This window comes from Muntiacus reevesi, chromosome 7 (genome assembly GCF_963930625.1).
Source record: "Muntiacus reevesi chromosome 7, mMunRee1.1, whole genome shotgun sequence".
In the NCBI taxonomy this organism is placed as follows: domain Eukaryota; kingdom Metazoa; phylum Chordata; class Mammalia; order Artiodactyla; family Cervidae; genus Muntiacus; species Muntiacus reevesi.
Window position 1 is genome coordinate 20470468 of NC_089255.1, and position 19370 is coordinate 20489837.

Consider the following 19370-nt stretch of genomic DNA (forward strand, 5'->3'; position numbering starts at 1 on the left):
AATGCTGTCCCTTTGGACTACAGACAAACAGAGCAACCAGGGTAGAACAAGTTCCGTCCCACTACTTGAACATTTGGAGTGCATGGAGATACACAACAGTGAGCATGTCCTCAGCTAGAATAGTGAGGCTTCTCCAAAGCAGGTGTTCCTCCCATCTCGCCCAGCCCACCTTCAGAGCCACAAAACAGCTACACTGTAAGTTAAAATCTAGACTTAACTGGTGTCAGGATGACTGGTTACAGGCTCTGGGCAGAAATCCGACTCTCACCCTCAGCACTGTTCCCTGTTAAGGGTCCCCTGAGGAAAGAATGTGACTCCAGCTAATGAAACTAAAACAGAATTAGATTTATTTATTTTTGGTATAAAAGATTTTTATCCCCAGACCCTCCTGCTTTGCTCCTCTTTCAACCCCCCTCCCCCCTCCGCCACTTTCAGGTACTGATTTCCAAGGACTGGTGACGATTAGTGGTGCTGGGGGGCTGGCACATGGCCTCGAGTAGCCTGATCTCATGGGTGGGTTGCTCAGGCTGGAACTTCAGCACCCAGGGATCCTTGATGATGTCCAGGATGGTGGCACGCTTGTTGGCTTGGCGTAGCGTCTGGAGGATCAGGTTCTAGGGCAGGGGAGAGAGAGGTCTTGGCTGAGCTGGCCCCCTACTGTGCCACACAGGCAATGAGCAGCCGGACCTAAGGAAGAAGCAGGATAGCCCATCACACCACTCTGGTGAAAGGGAATGTGGCCCTGACTTTACCCGTAAAAGCCTCCTGTCTGCTCAGAAAGCCAGTATCTTGAGAGGAATCTTTGCAGAATCCCCTTCTGGCCTAGAGAATAGAGCTAAAACTTGCTTCTCACTCACCCCAGGTGCAAGCCCAGGGGTTAGCCCTTTAAGCCCTCCCTGCCATTCTAGGGTAGAGTGGGCGTGAGATGGCCCTGGTGGCAGGGAGCCTTCCCCAGGATCGGGAGGTCTAGGTTGGATATTCCCTCCCTATGGGGCACCCAAGGCTTCAGCCCTCCTAGGGGAGCCAGCACCTTGCACTCCTGGGAGATGGCATAGTTAGGTGGAAAAGTGACCTCCTTCTGAGTCTCTTTCAGCAGCTTCTTGAGATTGGTGTCATCAAAGGGTAGACGGGCGACCACTAGAGTGTAGAGGATGACGCCCATGCTCCAGGTGTCAGACAGGAAGGGGTTGTAGGGCAGGCCAAGCAAGATCTCCGGGCAGGCATAAGCAAAGCTGCCACAGTAGGTCTGGCTGAGGTGGCTAAAGCAGTTCACTTGGCGGTAGGAAGGGCTATTCCGCACAGACTGGTTAGAAGGCACCATCTTGGCGAAGCCAAAGTCCGATATCTTCACATTCTCCCGCTTGTCCAGCAGCAGATTCTCCAACTTTAAGTCCCTACCAGCAGCAGAAAGGCTGGGGGTCAGGAGAGGGCTTAGTATTAGACTGGGAGCTGAAGGGCCAGGGGTCAGAGGCTAGAGATGAGGAAAGGCAAAGGGAGAGGGATGCCATTATGAGGACACAGGGCAGAGAGGAAGGAAAGCCAGGGAGTTGTGAGCAGAACCCAAAGGGGTGAGGATGGTAGCATAGGACTACTGGGAGCTTACCATCACTTTTCATAAAGGTCTCTGCTCACAGTGGGCACTGAATATATGTTCCTGACCAGACAATTAAAGTGGACGAATGGGCCTAGATACTGAGGAGGGAGGTCAAGGAGGGGAGAGTGAGGGAAACAGGGCAGAAAGTAGGAGATGTGCATAAAACCCCCTAGAGCCCAAAGGCCCCAGTCTGAGTGGCAGCGCCCTCACCGGTGCACGATGCCTTTGCTGTGAAGGTAGGCAATGCCCAGGGTCAGCTGGGAGAACCACTTTCCAGCAAGGGGCTCGGAGCAGGCCCCGTAGCGCTGGATCCACTCAAGAACGTCACCACCCTGAGCCAGCTCCAGGATGATGTAGACCCGGGATGTGGTCTCGATGGCCTGATAGAAGTTGATGAGATGCTTGTGCCGCAGGACCTTCATCACCTGGCTCCAGAAGAGGGACCCATCAAACCCAGACAGGGGGCTGTGCTCCAGCCCTCCTCTCCCTCTGCTGCCTTTTTAGAACTCTGCAACAGGATCAAACCCCAGAGGGCTGGTGGCCTATGGACAAACACTACATTTTGTACTTTTACTTTTGGAGGGTCTGAAGGTGAGGTGGAAAGAAACTTAAATTTTCCTAGCTGCCTAGCTAGTCATTCAGTTGTGGTTTAGTGGCTTCTGGCTCCACCCGCTCCTAACTGTATCCCCTTTGAGAACCATTAAGTAGCTTGGTGTCAGTTCCCTCTTCTAGACCCCTTTCCAACCTGTATCTCACGGGGCAGGAACTTGTTAAGATAGTCCTCAGAGGCCTTCTTCTTCGAGATGATCTTGACGGCCACCATGACCTTCTGCTTTGTGTAGTAAGCCTCATACACTGTCCCATAGGAGCCGTTGCCAATGACTTTGCCCACTTCGTAACCATACTCCTCCATGACAGAGCGGTAGGCCGAGGTGGGTGGTGCTTCCACGTCTCCCTTCCCCATGGTGTTGGGCTTGCTGAGTGCAGGGAGCTCTGCTACTTAAAAGCCTCCTGTCTGCCTAGAAAGCCAACACCTTAAGCTGCTGTAGGCTAGGGTACCAAAGTGGAGTTAAAAGTCTCCAAAAGCTTGCCTGTGTAGTCACACAAGTCTGGGATGCTGGGCTCAGCTCTCCACTAGGAACTTGGAGGGGAAAGAAGGGAGAAGCAGTTCTTTTTGTCTACACTGGCTGTTGTTACTTCTTTCTCCTCTTGGTTACGGAACTCCCCAAGGTCCCATGTTCTGCACACATCATAATTCACCTTCTATCCACCACTGGCCACAAGGCTTGAGAGGAAATGCAGTTTCATGCTGGAAAGATCCCTTTGTAATCTGATGAGACTCATTCCATGGATCTGGTCCTTTCAACCAGTCATGTTTATTGAGTACCTGCTATGTGCCAGGCAGTGTGTGGCATCCTGGAAGAAAATTACCAGTAAGACCAATAGAGACCCTATGCTACTAGTGCTTATAATCCAGCATGAGAAACACCTGAGTATGAGAATATTACAGAGAATGGTAAGGTGTTGTAGAAGCATGTTCTAAAGGATCTAAAATATTCTTTTTGTGGGGGTGGCTTTTTTTTTTTTTTTTTAAAGAGTGAGCTGGACTCACTTGGGTAGTTCATCTGGTGACATCATCTCAGCTAGGCTGGTTTGTTTCTGCATAAGTGAAGTGAAAGTTGCTCAGTCATACCCTACTGTTTGCAACCCCATGGACTATACAGTCCATGGAATTCTCCAGGCCAGGATACTGGAGTGGGTAGCCTTTCCCTTCTCCAGGGGATATTCCCAACCCAGGGATTGAACCCAGGTCTCCTGCATTGCAGGCGGATTCTTTACCAGCTGAGCCACAAGGGAAGCCCAACAATACTGGAGTGGGTAGACTATCCCTTCTCCAGGGATCTCCCAGACCCAGGAATCAAACTGGGGTCTCCTGCATTGCAGGCGGATTCTTCACCAACTGAGCTATGCATATCATGTCATTATTTAGTAGACTAGCCCAAGTTGCCTTACATAGTTTGCACTAAATTCCAAGTGAAAAAAAAAAAAAATCAGAAGCTGCATGACCAATTGAGACATAGGCTCCAAAATCAAAAAAACATCACTTCCATACCTTTATATGAATAAAGACAGTTACAAGGATCACTCAGATGTATGGGGTGGGGACGGAGATGCCGCTTAACCTTGAAATGCACCCTTATCTTGCCTTCCATGACCCTGGGCTCTATAGTTTTCCTTACATCCTGCCAGCCATTCCCCAGGTTCCACAGGAGCCTCTCCCACCATCCATCCCTGTAACAGAACCTTATTTCTGTTATTTCTCCCTCTATTCCTAATAGAGATAAGGTTCTGTTACAAGCCTTATTTCCTCTGACCTTTACATCCTTCCTAAGGATCTCATCAAGACCCATTTCTTCACTGATGACTCCAGCAAGCCTTCTGCTCCTCATCCCTTAGTGTGTTCATCCTGAAGTCCAGGGAACAAATCTGCTTTTGTTCCCACAACAATTCAGTGCCTCCCCATTCTCCTTAGGATCAAGTGCCGGGACCAGCCGGCAAAATGAACAAGTCCCGACCACAACCACATGGAAGCCTGAGAAAAAAAATGATAGTAAAGGATGGGGTCGAGAGGGCTGAATGCTCTTTAGGCAAGTCAGCGATTTTATTGAGTAGAACAGCTACCTTTATACTAGTACAAGCAGAAAACATAATTCATAAAAAATGCCATCTGGTGTTTGTCACATCAATACAATTCTTTGTTTTAAGTGATTGCAGAAGCTTACACCTTGTTTTTGGCATTCCCAAAATAAACTATTAAGTGAAGGTCACTACTACGTTTTTCTCAAGGAAGAACAAAGGAGGCCCAGCAAATATTTTACTACTTTATCATGGGGTGGCGGGACAGGGAATGGCCTCTTTCAAGGCCTTTTCCCAGGGCCTATTTGGGCCTTGAGCAGGCCGGCACCCCGCATCTCCCCCTTTTTTATTTATTAAAGGCCGAGCCTTCTTACATATTCCTCGAGAAAAAGCAGACAAGGTTATTTTTTCAAAATACGGGAAAATTTTACAATTTTTTCAGTAACCAAATTCATAATGCATTGTAAAATACATGGTCCACAACAAAGAAAACAGAGTACAATAACAAGCACTGTAAGCAGGTTTTTCCACCAATCACTCGTAAACCAGGATTTAACTTGCTCCCAAAAAGAAAGGGAGGAATCCTGCATGGAAAGTATTTAATGTTGAAGATCATTTACAGCATCAGACACATTGGAAGATAAATCTGGGATATACACACAACATTCTACTTTTATTACAGCACAGGTAATTTTTTTTGACTCATCAGCAAAATCCACCATGGTAAGCCATTTACAACTGACAAAGGCATGGCAGTGTATACCCAACAAACAGAGGCATTATGAGAGTCAGCATAGGAATGAGTCCAAGAAAGAAAAACATTTCCTTCGGCTCTGGGAAATGCTTGATTCATAACAGCGCATGCTAATGCAAGCACCAGGTAGGAGAGAGGAATGTGTGGATTGGTTGTATCAGCAGCAATGTGTCTTGCTCGTTCCACGAACTCATGCAGTTGTTGATTTGTTGGCAGAACATTCCTCTCTCGTATCTGCGTACTCTCCATTCAAGCAGTCAGCGACCGTCTCCGTCTGGCGTACCAGCCTCTCCGGGAGCCAGCGCGGTGCTTCGGCATCCTGTGGGAAAACACAAGCACGTCCCCGCCCCCGTATCAAAACAGGGTCAGGGCCATGCCACTGATTAGTAATTGGATCTTTCCACATCACGAAAGGTTTGTTGGTAGCGGCTGGGGACCAGAATCGCTGTGCCGCGGTCTTGCCTTCAGAGTCCAAATTTAAAAAATTAAGAATGAAAAGGGCATGATGTAAGTAATTATATGGTGTGAGGGGATATAACTCCCCCTTCTTTAACTTTAAAAGCTGATGTTTTAATGTCTGATGAGCTCGTTCAACGATGCCTTGACCTTGGGGATTGTAGGGGATGCCTGTTTTAAGAGAGAGAGAGAGACGGGAGCAAAAATTAAGAAAAGCGGCAGAAGTATATCCAGGTCCGTTGTCTGTTTTGATGGTCTTTGGAGTTCCCATAACGGAGAATGCTGCAAGGCAATGTGCGATACAATGTCGAGCTGCTTCTCCTGCTTGTAAAGAGGCAAAAATATATCCAGAAAAAGTATCTATATTAACATGAACATATTTCAATTTACCAAAGGAAAGAACGTGAGTTACATCCATCTGCCATAAATGGTTGGGAAGGAGGCCGCGGGGGTTCACACCATAGTGAGGAATAGAAAAAAATTGAGGACAAACAGGGCAGCATTTAACTATTTGCCTGGTGGTTTCACGGGGTATTTTAAATTGTAATCTGAGGGTATTGCTGTTTTGATGATGTAATTGATGAGAGCGTTCTGCGAGTTGGGCCTGGGAAAGGAAAATATGAGTGGCTGAATCAGCTAATGCATTTCCAGAAGTAAGTGCTCCAGGTAGATTTGTATGAGCGCGAATATGGCCAAAAAAGCATTTATGAATCCTTTGATGTAAAAGAGCTTGTATATCTCGAAACAGCTGCTGAATTACTGAATTGACAGTATGAATAAAGGGAACAGTTTCTAATTGATTAAGAGCTCTAATAACATAATGGCTATCAGAAAAAAACATTCAGAGGTTCAGAGGCAAAGTGTTGTAAAACAGCAAACACGGCGCATAATTTTACTTCTTGTGCAGAGGAACAGCCTGTAAACCAGGAGGTAACATTATCATTAATAACATAAGCAGCCTTCCCGTTTGATGATCTATCGGTGAATACGGTGACTGTGCCTTTAAGTGGCTGCGAAACAACTACGGAGGGAAACACAAAGTCGTGTTGACTAGCAAAGTGTAGCAGCTTATTAGCAGAAAGATGATTTTCTAATCTGCCGGCAAAATGAGCTAGGGCTGCATTCCAGGAATCGCTGAACTGGAATAGCCAGTCCTGCTGTTCCTTTGTAAATGGTAGACAGATAAAGTAAGGGTCTTTCCCCAATAATTCTCTGGAATCTCGACGGCCCTTAGCGATAAGATTACTGACTAGATCAAAATAAGGTGTGAGTACCCGAGCAAGGGAAACAGGCAAATGTATCCAATAAAGAGGGGAATCTTGAAAAAGAACAGCTGTAGGGGTGTGTTTAGAAGGAAGTATATACAAACCCCATTCTTTTGTATAATCACAATGGGAACTTGTTTGAGCAGCCAAAGCTTTTTCTACTATATTTAAAGCTTGGCGTCCTTCATCAGTCAAAACCCGAGGCGATGTAGGCTCTGAAGGTCCTTTAAGAATATCAAACAGAGGTTTTAATTCTCCAGTAGTGATTTTTAAATAAGGATGAATCCAATTAATATCTCCTAATAATTTTTGAAAATCGTTCAATGTTTTCAAATTATCTTTATGAAGTTCTAATTTTTGAGCTTTAAAAGTCTCTCCTTCCAGTCTAAAGCCTAAATAAGAATAAGGTGGGCTATGTTGAACTTTCTCAGGAGCTATTTGAAGGCCATAGTGCTGTAAATCAGCCTGCAAGCCAGAAAAGACAGATAAGCACTTCAAAGCTTACTTGCAGTCTATTTCTTTTATTTCTGTCTACAAAAATTTCACATTGTTTTCCAAATTTTGATTTCCATAGCAAATAATCTCCCCCAGAGAGGCAGGCCCTAGAGACCTGCTTCCAATCATTAGGAGGTAAATATTGACTATTTAAATTCTCAATGATGGACATAGTAAAAGGAGCAGTTGGTTCATACTGAGCACAGGCTTGTTTTAATTCTTTAATTTGTTTGAATGGCAGGGGTTCATAATACCTTCGCTGTTGGGCGTCTTCAAGGACGGGGAAAAGGATAGGAAATCCTGCCAAGGTTTCTCCCTGTTGCCTCGCCTGGCGAATTGCAAGTTGGAGGGGAGACAGTTCGGAGGTGTTTTTTACAGATAAGGCCTGTGCGGAAGCCTCAGACCCCTTTTGCATATCAGCTCTCGGTGGGTCTAATCCGGCAATAACGGACGGAGGCTGCGATGGTAACTGATTAGAGGGACATTAAGGGCTGGGAAAAAAGCTTTAAGTTAAGAGCATCAAGACGGTTAGTCACAGTTGTAAGCAATTTTTTAACCTCCGAAAAAGGGGATAATTCCGCTTGTGTTTTAACAGCGGTTTTTTCAGCAGCAAATAACTCCCACAGATCTTCTGCTTGCTCAGCAGGGTCTAATTCAGAATCAGAGTCAGAGGAACTCTGTACAGGAGGTTTTTCTGCCATATCAGAACCATGCTCCGAAGGAGGAGCAGTAGGCAAGGTGGGAGGTTTGCCAATTATATTCTTTAACACAGTCTCCAATTTTTTGCTTTCATGTTCAGGGTCCAAACAGTCCCTGATAAGAGTCCATAATGAATAGGCATCTAGCGGTACCCTCTCAGCCCCATGTAAAGAATAATACTGCTGAATTTGCTCTCCCACCTTCTTCCAAGTTTCTATATTTACAGTCCCATCCTCAGGGAACCAAGGACAAACTTCTTCTACAAACAACAAAAACTTTTCTAATTTATGTTTAGCAACAGTAACTCCTCTCACCTTTAACATAGTCTTAAGCATAGTTACAAAAGTTCTCTACTACTACCTTGACCCATAGTTTATACTCTGGACTAAAACCCTCTCCGCCCTTAAAAATTCTGTACTCATATTTCTCTTATTTTTTCTCGGGATCCCCTCTGTACTCAAGTATTGGGCGGCTGCGACCGTGTAGCCCAATCGAGTCCCTGTTCGAGGCGCCACCTGCCGGGACCAGCCGGCAAAATGAACAAGTCCCGACCACAACCACACGGAAGCCTGAGAAAAAAAAGATGATAGTAAAGGATGGGATCGAGAGGGCTGAATGCTCTTTAGGCAAGTCAGCGATTTTATTGAGTAGAACAGCTACCTTTATACTAGTACAAGCAGAAAACATAATTCATAAAAAATGCCATCTGGTGTTTGTCACATCAATACAATTCTTTGTTTTAAGTGATTGCAGAAGCTTACATCTTGTTTTTGGCATTCCCAAAATAAACTGTTAAGTGAAGGTCACTACTACGTTTTTCTCAAGGAAGAACAAAGGAGGCCCAGCAAATATTTTACTACTTTATCATGGGGTGGCGGGACAGGGAATGGCCTCTTTCAAGGCCTTTTCCCAGGGCCTATTTGGGCCTTGAGCAGGCCAGCTCCCCGCAATCAAGTGGAAATTCTTTTATGTGACTTCAAATTTGACCCCACTAACCTAATTTTCTGTTGTAATATACATGCAATGCTCCAGCCAAACAACTGCTTTTCCTTCATTGTTCCCTCGGTTCTGGCAGACTTGACTCTCTTCAGGGCTTAGCTGGTGTGCTGTTTTAAGGAAGCCTTTGCTGACTGCTCAGGTCCAAATCAGATGTCCCTCCCTCCTGAGTGCTCCCACAGCTCCAATACTTTCTCTAATGTAGTGTCTTATTTTTCTTGCTTGCATCTCCCACTAGGCTGTGAGGAAGGTCAGTTGATGAGGGAAGGGGTATGAAGTCAAAGATCTGAGAAGAAGGGCTTGTGGAGAATGGGAGAGAGCTGACTGGGAAAATGAACATTATCGGGCAGCACTGAGGGTCCAACTGAGATTGGAAGACCCAGCTTATGGACACATAATCTTAACACAGTATAGTGTCAAGATTTTTTTTAGCATCCTGATGTTGGTGCTTGAACATTAACAGACAAATTGACCCAAGATTAAGATTTCACTTGGCAGCTGCAGTGAAAGGATAATGGGAGAGAGGCATTGAGAACTCATGTAAGAATGTGGCTAAAGACCTTAGCTGCATGGGTTAGGAAGACAAGTGAGAAAAAGGCCAAAGGGCAGGGGGAGGGGTTGCAGGTCTCTGTGAAATGAAAGGAGTCTGGTGGGAAAGACAGAGGAAGAGATGTTATCTGGATTTAAGATGGTGGGGGGTGGGGTGGGGATGGCACACAAGTAATAACAAGGGAAGAAGCAAATTTCTTTTATCTTCCACCCTCCAAAACAAAACTTTCAACAGATTATGCCATAGGCTACTGGTAAATTCTCATTTATTGACAGTCCTGCTGGCAGGGTGACTGAAAGTCCTGTTGGAATCAGATCTACATCCTCAGTCTATCAAAATGAGCAGCTGTCCAGGACACACCATGGTAAGGAGGCTCACCCGGCCCTGCCTGTCTTCTGCTCCCCTGGATAGGCAGCTTGGTGGCACCTCTGTTTTCATCATGTACAGCAGGTAAATCAGTTCGTGCAAGGAATGTGTATTAAGCTGCCTCAGTTCAGTTCAGTCGTGTCTGACTCTTTGCGACCCCATGGACTGCAGCACCCCAGGCCTCCCTGTCCATCACCAACTCGCAGAGCTTGCTCAAACTCATGTCCATTGAGTCGGTGATGCCATCCAAACATCTCATCCTCTGTCGGCCCCTTCTCCCCCTGCCTTCAATCTTTCCCAGCATCAGGGTCTTTTCCAATGAGTCAGCTCTTCACATCAGGTGGCCAAACTATTGGAGCTTCAGCTTCAGCATCAGTCCTTCCAAAGAATATTGGAACAGAATCCTTCCTAAAGGATTCACTGGTTTTATTTCCTTGCTGTCCAGGGACTCTCAAGAGTCTCCTCCAACACCACAGTTCAAAAGAATCTATTCTTCGGTGCTCAGCTTTCTTTATGGTCCAACTCTCACATCCATACATGACTACTGGAAAACCATAGCTTTGACTAGATGGACCTTTGTTGGCAAAGTAATGTCTCTGCTTTTTAATAGGCTATCTAGATTTGTCACAGTTTTTCTTCCAAGGAGCAAGCGTCTTTTAATTTCATGGCTGCAGTCACCATCTGTAGTGATTTGGGAGCCCAAGAAAATAAAGTCTGTCACTGTTTCCATTAAGCTGCCTACTGTATACAAAAACACTGCTAGGTTGTGCTTGCTAAGGATTTATCCTTTGGATAAATTATAGTCCCCCTGTGAGGAGTTAACAATTAGCAAGGGAGACAGACACATAAGAAGTTAATGAAATATAACAGTGAGATAAAGTTCTATAAACAAAGTCAGAAAGGAAATGTAAGGGAAGGCTTTATAGAGAAGGTGGCATTTGTACTGTTCAAAAGACAGGCAAGCAGGGAATGGTGGATTGAACAGTCTAGGCGGAAGGAACTATAAGAAGCTTGCAGGCCTGAGAAAATATGACATTCAAGATTTCAATTTAAACACAGGATAGGGTTCCAGAGGGGAATGTACCTGGAGAAGTAATTTAGATCCAGGTCTGAGAGACCTAATATGCCAAGTTTTTTTTTTTTTTTTTAATGACTCTGTCCTATGTACTCATGGTTAAATTTTGGTATGCATCAAAATCAGAGCTTGTTAAAAAATACTGATGCCCAGTAACGTCCTCCCCAAGATCCTGATTTGGGAGGGGACCCAGGTATCTCTGTTTTTAATAAGCTTCTAGTTGAACCTGATGCATACTGAGATTTAAGAAATGTTGTTGCAAACTAGTGAATTTACTTTTTTTTTGGTTGCACTGCGAGGCATGTGGGATCCTAGTTCCCCAACCACCTTCCAGGCATTGGAAGCAAGAAGTTTCTACCACTGGACTGCCAGAGAAGTCCCAAATTAGTGAATTTAACAAAAAGAAGCAGACTCACAGATAAAAAAACAAACTAGTGGTTACCAGTGAGGAGGGAGAGAGGGACAATATAGGGGTGGGGGAATGGGAGATACAAATTACTGCCTGTAAGATACACTCAAAGATGTACAACACAGGGAATACAGACAATATTCTGTAATAACTAAATGGAAAGAAGCCTTTAAAAATCATATTAAATTTTTTTTTTTTAAAGAATCATTGTTGCTGGAAATAGGACATCTTTAAGATTAAAAAAAGAAAAAAAAAAAACTTGCAGCAACTTTGTATCAGTTCCCTCTTCTGTGGAAAATAGATACAAGGGGAGAGATGACCAAGAGAGAAGCAAGGTGGCTGTCAGCTTAGTTGATGGGATAGGACCAGCACCAAGGCAGCATGGCAAGCAATTTGGAAGATACTCGAGAGAAAAGCAGAGGAATCTTGATGGCACTGATCTTATTGGTTGGGGGTGGGGTGGGCAGTGACTGTTAACTGTGAAAGAGGCCCAGGTTTAGAGACTAGGTGGTTGTCATGTAAAAGATTATTCCAAAGCCACTCCAAGTTACTTTTCTAATTACAAAACTCACTGTCTAAAAATCTCAACCTCTACATCCTGGAAACTCACCTCCTGCAGGGAGGAGGGCTGGGTCAGAGAGGGCAGAAATGAGTAAATGAAGGACTTCTCAAGCCAGAAGTCACTTAACACTTTCCACTGTCTTTACTCGAGTAAAAGGAACCTTAAGTTGTTCTCAAGCGGCCAAACTCACCGACCCTAGGTCTGATCTCCAGAGGAACTTCCCTAGTGACAGATCCCTTGACAGAATACACTTTTCCAGAATAATCGGCAATACAAAATTAAAAGATGCTCAAACACATACCAAGAACTTCCAGATGTTCAAGCTGAATTTAGAAAAGGCAGAGGATCCAGAGATCAAATTGCCAACATCGGTTGGATCATAGAAAAAGCAAGAGAATTCCAGAAGAACATCTACTTCTTGCTTCATTGACTACATAAAGCCTTTGACTGTGTGGATCACAACAAACTGTGGAAAATTCAAGAGATGGGACTACCAGACCACCTTACCTGCCTCCTGAGAAGCCTCTATGTAGGTCAGAAGCAACAGTTAGAACTGGACATGGAACAACAGACTGGTTTCAAATTGGGAAAGGAGTACATCAAGGCTGTATATTGTCACCCTGCATATTTACCTTATATGAAGAGTACTTCATGTGAAATGCTGGGCTGGATGAAATACAAGCTGGAATCAAGATTGCAAAGAGAAATATCAATAACCTCAGATATGCAGATGACACCACTGTTATGGCAGAAAGTGAAGAGGAACTAAGAGCCTCTTGATGAAGGTGAAAGAAGACAGTGAAAAAGCTGGCTTAAAACTCAAGATTCAAAAAACTAAGATCATGGCATCCGGTCCTATCACTTCATGGCAAATAGATGGGGAAACAATGGAACAGTTACAGACTTTTTCTTGGGCTCCCAAATCACTACAGATGGTGATTGCAGCCATGAAATTAAAAGACGCTTGCTCCTTGGAAGAAAAGTTATGACCAACCCCACAGCATATTAAAAAGCAGAGACATTAGTTTGCCAACAAAGGCCTGTCTAGTCAAAGCTGTGATTTTTCCAGTAGTCATGTATGGATGTGAGAGTTGGACTATAAAGAAGGCTGAATGCAGAATTGATGCTTTTGAACTGTGGTGTTGGAGAAGACTCTTGAGAGTCCCTTGGACAGCAACGAGATCAAGCCAGTCAATCCTTAGGGATATCAATCCTGATATCCCTATCAGGAAGGACTGATGCTGAAGCTCCAATATATTGGCCACCTGATCAGAAGGGCTGACTCATTAGAAAAGACCCTGATGCTGGGAAAGATTGAAGGCAGGAGAAGAAGGGGCCCATAGAGGATGAGATGTTTGGATGGCATCACCGACTCAATGGACATGAGTTTGAGCAAGCTCGGGTAGACGGTGATGGACAGGGAAGCCTGGCATGCCGCAGTCCATGGGTTCGCCAAAGTTATACTCGACTGAGCGACTAAACAACAACAAACACATACACACAGGTAAATAAAAAAAACAGTGATCAAAACATGTTAAGATGCTTTACTTGCAATTAAAAAAAAAAAAAAGATGCTTTACTTGCAATTAATAAGCTCTAGGCTGCCCAACACACGAGGTAAAAACCCCGATTTCTTTGCCTGCCTCTTAATCAGACCTGGCCCAGGATTGCCTATCGTCGGACACAGGTCGGTCACTATACAGTCAAGGAGGCCTCCAGGACAGCCTCGGGAAGATACTTTTATTTACGTATTTGGTTTTTGGCGAGAGGCCATTCATGACTGTTGGCAGAGCAGCCCAGAGGTGAGATCCGACTCTAGGGCCGTTGTACGGGCTGTGTCCTCGCCCAAAGCCTCATCCTCGTCCTCGGTGGGAACCTTGAACCGCCTCTCGGGACTGGCCTCTGCACTCGGTGGCGAGTTCCATTGGTTCAGCCGGCAAACGCGTCGGGCATCCACTAGGCGTGGGCTAGCCGCCCCCGGGATCCAGACGGTCACTCGGTGCGCGTGGCGGGCACTGCTCTTAGGCGTCCAACCCCAAACTTCCCGAGGACAGGGGACCGGACTGTCGGCGACTCTTATCCAAAAAAAAAGTGTTTGTGTCCTCATACCGAGGTCTCAACCGCAACCCCTCCGGGGGAAACCGGACAGCGTAGCAGCGGCTCAGCCGGGGGGCGTGGCTCCCTTCAAGCTCCAGGGAAGGAGTTTTCCGCGGGGCTGAGGTCCCTGCGGGCGAAGGCGGAAGGGGTAAGATTGACGTGTCCCGAGCTGCCCTTCCGATTGCCGGGAGGGCCCCGCGCCGGGCGACGCACTGGCGGAGAGTCGCTGGGTCTGCAGCGGTGGGCCGAGCCTCCAGCCGTAGAAAGTTCCTCCTGCAGCACTGGGGTGAGCCGAGCGCGACGTTTTGCGGTGCGGCCGCAGCCGCTGTGATCAGGCACCGCGGCGGCCAGCCCCGTGGAGGTCGGTCGTCAAGTCCTCTCCAGGCCCCCCGCTAGCGCGCCGCTCAGGGGGAGACCCCGGCTGGAGCGCAAGAGCGGCTACGGGGCCGCAGAGGCCTCCTCTGCCAGCCCTTCCCGCGCGGAGAGCACCCCGGGGCTACAGCCGGAAGGTGCCGGAGGTGCGGGGCCGCGTGGCGTTGCCATGGAAATGGGCTGGGGCTCGCGGGGAGGTCCCAGGCAGGCGGGCTGCTGGAGGGGGTACCCCAGGTTCAGAGGACTACAAGAGCAGAGGCGGAACCTAGTGTTCGGGCTAGACAGACTTGGTGTGGTTGTGGCGGTGGAGTCGGGGGGTGGTGGCCTCCTGAGGGCTGGGGGCAAAGGCCAAGGGGAGGAATTGGAGCCATTGTCTTCAGTTCGAAGAACCTGACCTGGGGGAGGTCATTTGATCCCTGGTTCCCGTAACTGCAGAACTCCCTCCAACAGGTTCCGCTGCCTCAAGGATGCCAGTCCTAGGGCACCCTCGAAGTTGGAGCTGCCGGTGGGGGCCGCTCTTGCTGCTGCTGCTGCTGCTCACAGGCCGTGAGCCCGGGGTGGAAGGTGCGACACACTACAAGGCCGGCGACCCCGTCATTCTCTATGTCAACAAAGTGGGACCGTACCATAACCCTCAGGAGACCTACCACTACTACCAGCTTCCGGTCTGCTGCCCTGAGAAGATACGCCACAAAAGCCTTAGCCTGGGCGAAGTGCTGGATGGGGACCGAATGGCCGAGTCTCTGTACGAGATCCGCTTTCGGGAGAATGTGGAGAAGAGAGTTCTGTGCCACATGCAGCTCAGTTCCGCACAGGTCAGCCTCTCCACAGTGACTGGGACTCAGCCCTCCTTCCCAGGACCTTGAGTTTATGGTTTCCAAGGCACCTTTATGGAAATGATCCGATTTGATTCTAACTACAACTTTATGTGACAGGCAGGACAGTTGGTTGATACAGAAACATCCTTGCTCAGAAGTAACTTTTTTGGAGACTACATAGATGGTGGATTGCAGAGTTGATATGAGAGCCCAGGGCTCCTGACTTGAAGCTTCTCTGTTGGTCATAAGGTCCCAACTCCTACATAGTCATTTTTTCCCATTCCTACCTCTCAGCTATTTTAACTGGCTCCTTTACACTCTATTTTGCCTGTCATGCTTTTTTCTTCAGCAGTTCCTATCTTAGGGCATTTTCCCTTGGTCTACTTCAGGCCTTCCTACACCTTCTCCCTCTCCTTCTAGGCCTTCATCCTGACAAATCATACTTGTTCATTTAGGAGAATGACAACATACTAGGGTCTAATCCAGTGGCTCTCAGCAGAGGGTTTTTGTCTCTCAAGGGACATTTGGCAGTGTCTGGAGATATTTTTGATTGTCAGGATTGGGGGATGCTGCTGATGTTTAGTGAGAAGCCAGGGATGGAGCATCTTACAATGCATAGCCCCCCAACAACAAAGAATCATCTAGCCCAAAATGTCATTAGTGCTGAGGCTGAAATTCTGCTCTAATCCATTGCTTGGGGAGGCCTTATCTGACTCCTGACTTGCTCTCTGTAGGTGGAACAGCTACGCCAGGCCATTGAGGAACTATATTACTTTGAATTTGTGGTGGACGACTTGCCAATCCGTGGCTTTGTGGGCTACATGGAGGAGAGTGGCTTCCTGCCTCACAGTCACAAGATAGGACTCTGGACCCATTTGGACTTCCACCTAGAATTCCATGGAGATCGAATTATATTTGCCAATGTCTCAGTGCGGGATGTCAAGCCCCACAGTTTAGATGGGCTACGACCTGATGAGTTCCTAGGCCTCACCCACACCTACAGCGTGCGCTGGTCTGAGACGTCAGTTGAGCGTCGGAGTGACAGGCGCCGTGGTGATGATAGTGGCTTCTTTCCCCGAACACTGGAAATCCATTGGTTGTCCATCATCAATTCTATGGTGCTTGTGTTTTTACTGGTGGGTTTTGTGGCTGTTATTCTCATGCGTGTGCTTCGAAATGACCTGGCTCGGTACAACTTGGATGAAGAGACAACCTCTGCAGGTTCGGGTGATGACTTTGACCAAAGTGACAATGGCTGGAAAATTATCCATACAGATGTCTTCCGCTTCCCTCCATACCGTGGTCTGCTCTGTGCTGTACTTGGTGTGGGTGCCCAATTTCTGGCCCTTGGCACTGGTGAGGTGATAACAATTAATCAGGGATTTCTCTCAAGGGGTAGCACTAAGTAGGTGGTTTGTTCAGAAAAAGATCTGCAGAGCTTCTTTTCTGTCCAAGGTGAGGGGCACACCTAAGGGGTGGGATGGCTCTAACGAGGATGCATATATTCTGTGGGTTTTCTGGACAACAGAACTGGGGGATATTGGAAGCCCTGGGTCTGGGAGAAAGGGGGCTGGCTGATCCCTCTGAAATGGGATAAGTGAGATCTAACATAGGCTTTCCACTACCACCCTGCAGGCATTATTGTCATGGCGCTGTTGGGCATGTTCAACGTGCACCGTCACGGGGCTATTAATTCAGCAGCCATCTTGTTGTATGCCCTGACTTGCTGCATCTCTGGCTACGTGTCCAGTCACTTCTACCGGCAGATTGGAGGCGAGCGCTGGGTGTGGAACATCATTCTCACCACCAGTCTCTTCTCTGGTATGACTGCCTGTTTCCTGGTGGGCCAGTTTAGGAACTTAGAACACATTGTGGAATCTGAGATAGAGTTCAAGTAAGGCTTTAAGGGAATGAAAATAGGCAAAAGAAACACTAAAAAAGCCATCCAAAAGAAAAAAATGCATTTTTTTTTGCATAGTTAAAAATGATTAAGCCCTTAAAATGTTCTAAGCAGCATGATAAGCACTTGACATGCCGTCATCTAATACTCATTACTAACTTTATGAAGTTGGTATTATTGTTCCCATTTTACAGATGAGGAACTTGAGCTTAAGGCTGGTTGGGTAACTTGCCTGAGCTACTTCTAAAAAGCAGTGAATCAGGTTTCACAACTAGGCAATCAAATTCTAGAGTCTGTATTCTCAACCATTCCACTGAAATAACATTCTCGAATTTATCTTTTGATACTCCCTTTCTTTTTCCCAAAGTTTTTTTTAATTTGGAAGCGGGCTACCCCACTCCAGCCTTTCAAGCCAGCCTGTCCTTTCTGACAGTAATTTGCATTCTGAACCTTTTGTGTTTCCAACTCAAGTGTCTGATTTCTGTTCCATCACATTTACATTTGAACCAAGGCTTTCTGAAAACAGGGCCTTAATTCAAAGGAATGTCTCATACTAGGAGTCAACCAGTGCCATGGCAGGACAAGTCCTTGGAGGCAGGTGGATTTGTGTCATTCTTAGATCATTATGTAACGGGCTTGCCTTGATCCTTATTGATAATGGGTAGGGGAGGGAGTGTTGGTAAGCCAGGGAACAAAGAACAAGACATGAAAGGGTGGAGTCAGCCTGGGAGCAGGATGTTTCACTCCTCACCCCTTTAGGTCCAGTCTGATTGGTGTTCCCAGGGATGTAGCTCCTAGTGCTGACCCTCCCTCTGGGGGCCCATCCCTGCAGTGCCTTTCTTCCTGACGTGGAGTGTGGTGAACTCCGTGCATTGGGCCAATGGCTCAACACAGGCCCTGCCAGCCACCACCATCCTGCTGCTTCTCACGGTTTGGCTGTTGGTGGGCTTTCCCCTCACTGTCATCGGAGGCATCTTCGGGAAGAACAACGCTAGCCACTTTGACGCACCTTGTCGCACCAAGAACATCGCCCGGGAAATCCCACCCCAACCCTGGTACAAGTCTACACTCGTCCACATGACTGTTGGTGGCTTCCTACCTTTCAGGTATCCTCCCTTTATTCTGTGGCCATCACTCTCAGGATCCTGACCATAACTTTCCCCTTCCCTACTCACCAGTACCCTAACCCAATGTCAGTGATGGTCCCTGGTTCAGAACTGTACCATTAAGAGATCACTAAGTGGTTCTTCCTTTCTCCAAGCAGGAGTATCAGTTCAAATATGAGGGTGTCTAATTTGAAAAGCTCTCCAGAGACATTGCTCCTTTCCCTGTCTCTCTAGTTTCTGACCTTAGTGACACCATGTGGGGCTCAAAACCCATTTGATTACTCATTCAATCTGTTGAGTACCTTTTTGTGTCAGGCGAATACAGTGGAAAACAGAACAGACAAAATCTCTGCTCTCAACCTTCCAAAGATGTTCTTGAAATGAGAGCAGCTAATCATAGGCTAAAAAGAATCCCCATCAAGCCAGGAACTCCAGGGCAGGAAGTGGAGAGGGCCCACTTTGCATGGTGACCCAGTAACACGGAGGGGTGGCGGCTGCGCTGGCAGTGCCCGCAGCCCTTTAAACGCTGTGTACCGTCTCTTCTCTTCACAGTGCCATCTCTGTGGAGCTGTACTACATCTTTGCCACCGTGTGGGGTCGGGAGCAGTACACTCTCTATGGCATCCTCTTCTTCGTCTTCGCCATCCTGTTGAGTGTGGGGGCTTGCATCTCCATCGCACTCACCTACTTCCAGTTGTCTGGGGAGGATTACCGCTGGTGGTGGCGATCTGTGCTGAGTGTCGGCTCCACTGGGCTCTTCATCTTCCTCTACTCCGTTTTCTACTATGCCCGTCGCTCCAACATGTCAGGGACGGTACAGACAGTAGAGTTCTTTGGCTACTCCTTACTCACAGGATACGTCTTCTTCCTCATGCTGGGCACCATCTCCTTTTTTTCTTCCCTCAAGTTCATCCGTTATATCTATGTTAACCTCAAGATGGACTGAGTTTTGGGCGGCAAAACTATTGCTCTTTCCCTTTCTTCATGCTGCCCCCGTTCATTGGTCTCTTACCAACATCTCTTCGATTGAGTGACTGACTTGTGTGGTGGTTTTGTTGCCTTCCCCTTTGCCCTTTGGGTCTCCCTTCACCAGAGAGGGCCTGGAAGTTAGAAGTCTCTATTATTATAAGGAGTATATATTTGAATTTTTTTAAGTTGCTTTTAGTTGGGGGCCTGATTTTTCTTTTTACAATACCAAAATAAAATTTATTAAGAAAAA

General features: G+C 46.8%; 2 protein-coding genes across 6 annotated transcripts; one reads left to right on the forward strand and one right to left on the reverse strand.

Moving 5' to 3' along the window:
• Nucleotides 1-431: 431 nt before the first annotated feature.
• On the reverse strand, nucleotides 432-2558 carry TSSK4 (testis specific serine kinase 4). Of its 2 annotated transcripts, none has more exons than XM_065941638.1 (4): nucleotides 2340-2558; nucleotides 1805-2019; nucleotides 1031-1394; nucleotides 432-614 (listed from the first exon to the last, which is right to left on the reverse strand). In XM_065941638.1, the coding sequence occupies exons 1-4, from the start codon at nucleotides 2556-2558 to the stop codon at nucleotides 432-434; spliced, it is 981 nt and encodes a 326-aa protein (XP_065797710.1). The 2 variants fall into 2 exon arrangements, with proteins under 2 accessions (XP_065797710.1, XP_065797709.1); XM_065941637.1 differs by having other exon boundaries at nucleotides 1031-1430.
• An 11347-nt stretch (nucleotides 2559-13905) lies between these two features.
• On the forward strand, nucleotides 13906-19370 carry TM9SF1 (transmembrane 9 superfamily member 1). 4 transcript variants are annotated; one of them, XM_065940146.1, is made up of 6 exons: nucleotides 13906-14103; nucleotides 14778-15142; nucleotides 15880-16501; nucleotides 16781-16966; nucleotides 17878-18151; nucleotides 18704-19370. In XM_065940146.1, the coding sequence occupies exons 2-6, from the start codon at nucleotides 14795-14797 to the stop codon at nucleotides 19095-19097; spliced, it is 1824 nt and encodes a 607-aa protein (XP_065796218.1). In that variant the 5' UTR covers nucleotides 13906-14103; nucleotides 14778-14794; the 3' UTR covers nucleotides 19098-19370. The 4 variants fall into 4 exon arrangements, with proteins under 4 accessions (XP_065796218.1, XP_065796217.1, XP_065796214.1 ...); XM_065940145.1 differs by lacking the exon at nucleotides 13906-14103 and adding an exon at nucleotides 14134-14241; XM_065940142.1 differs by lacking the exon at nucleotides 13906-14103 and adding an exon at nucleotides 14321-14473.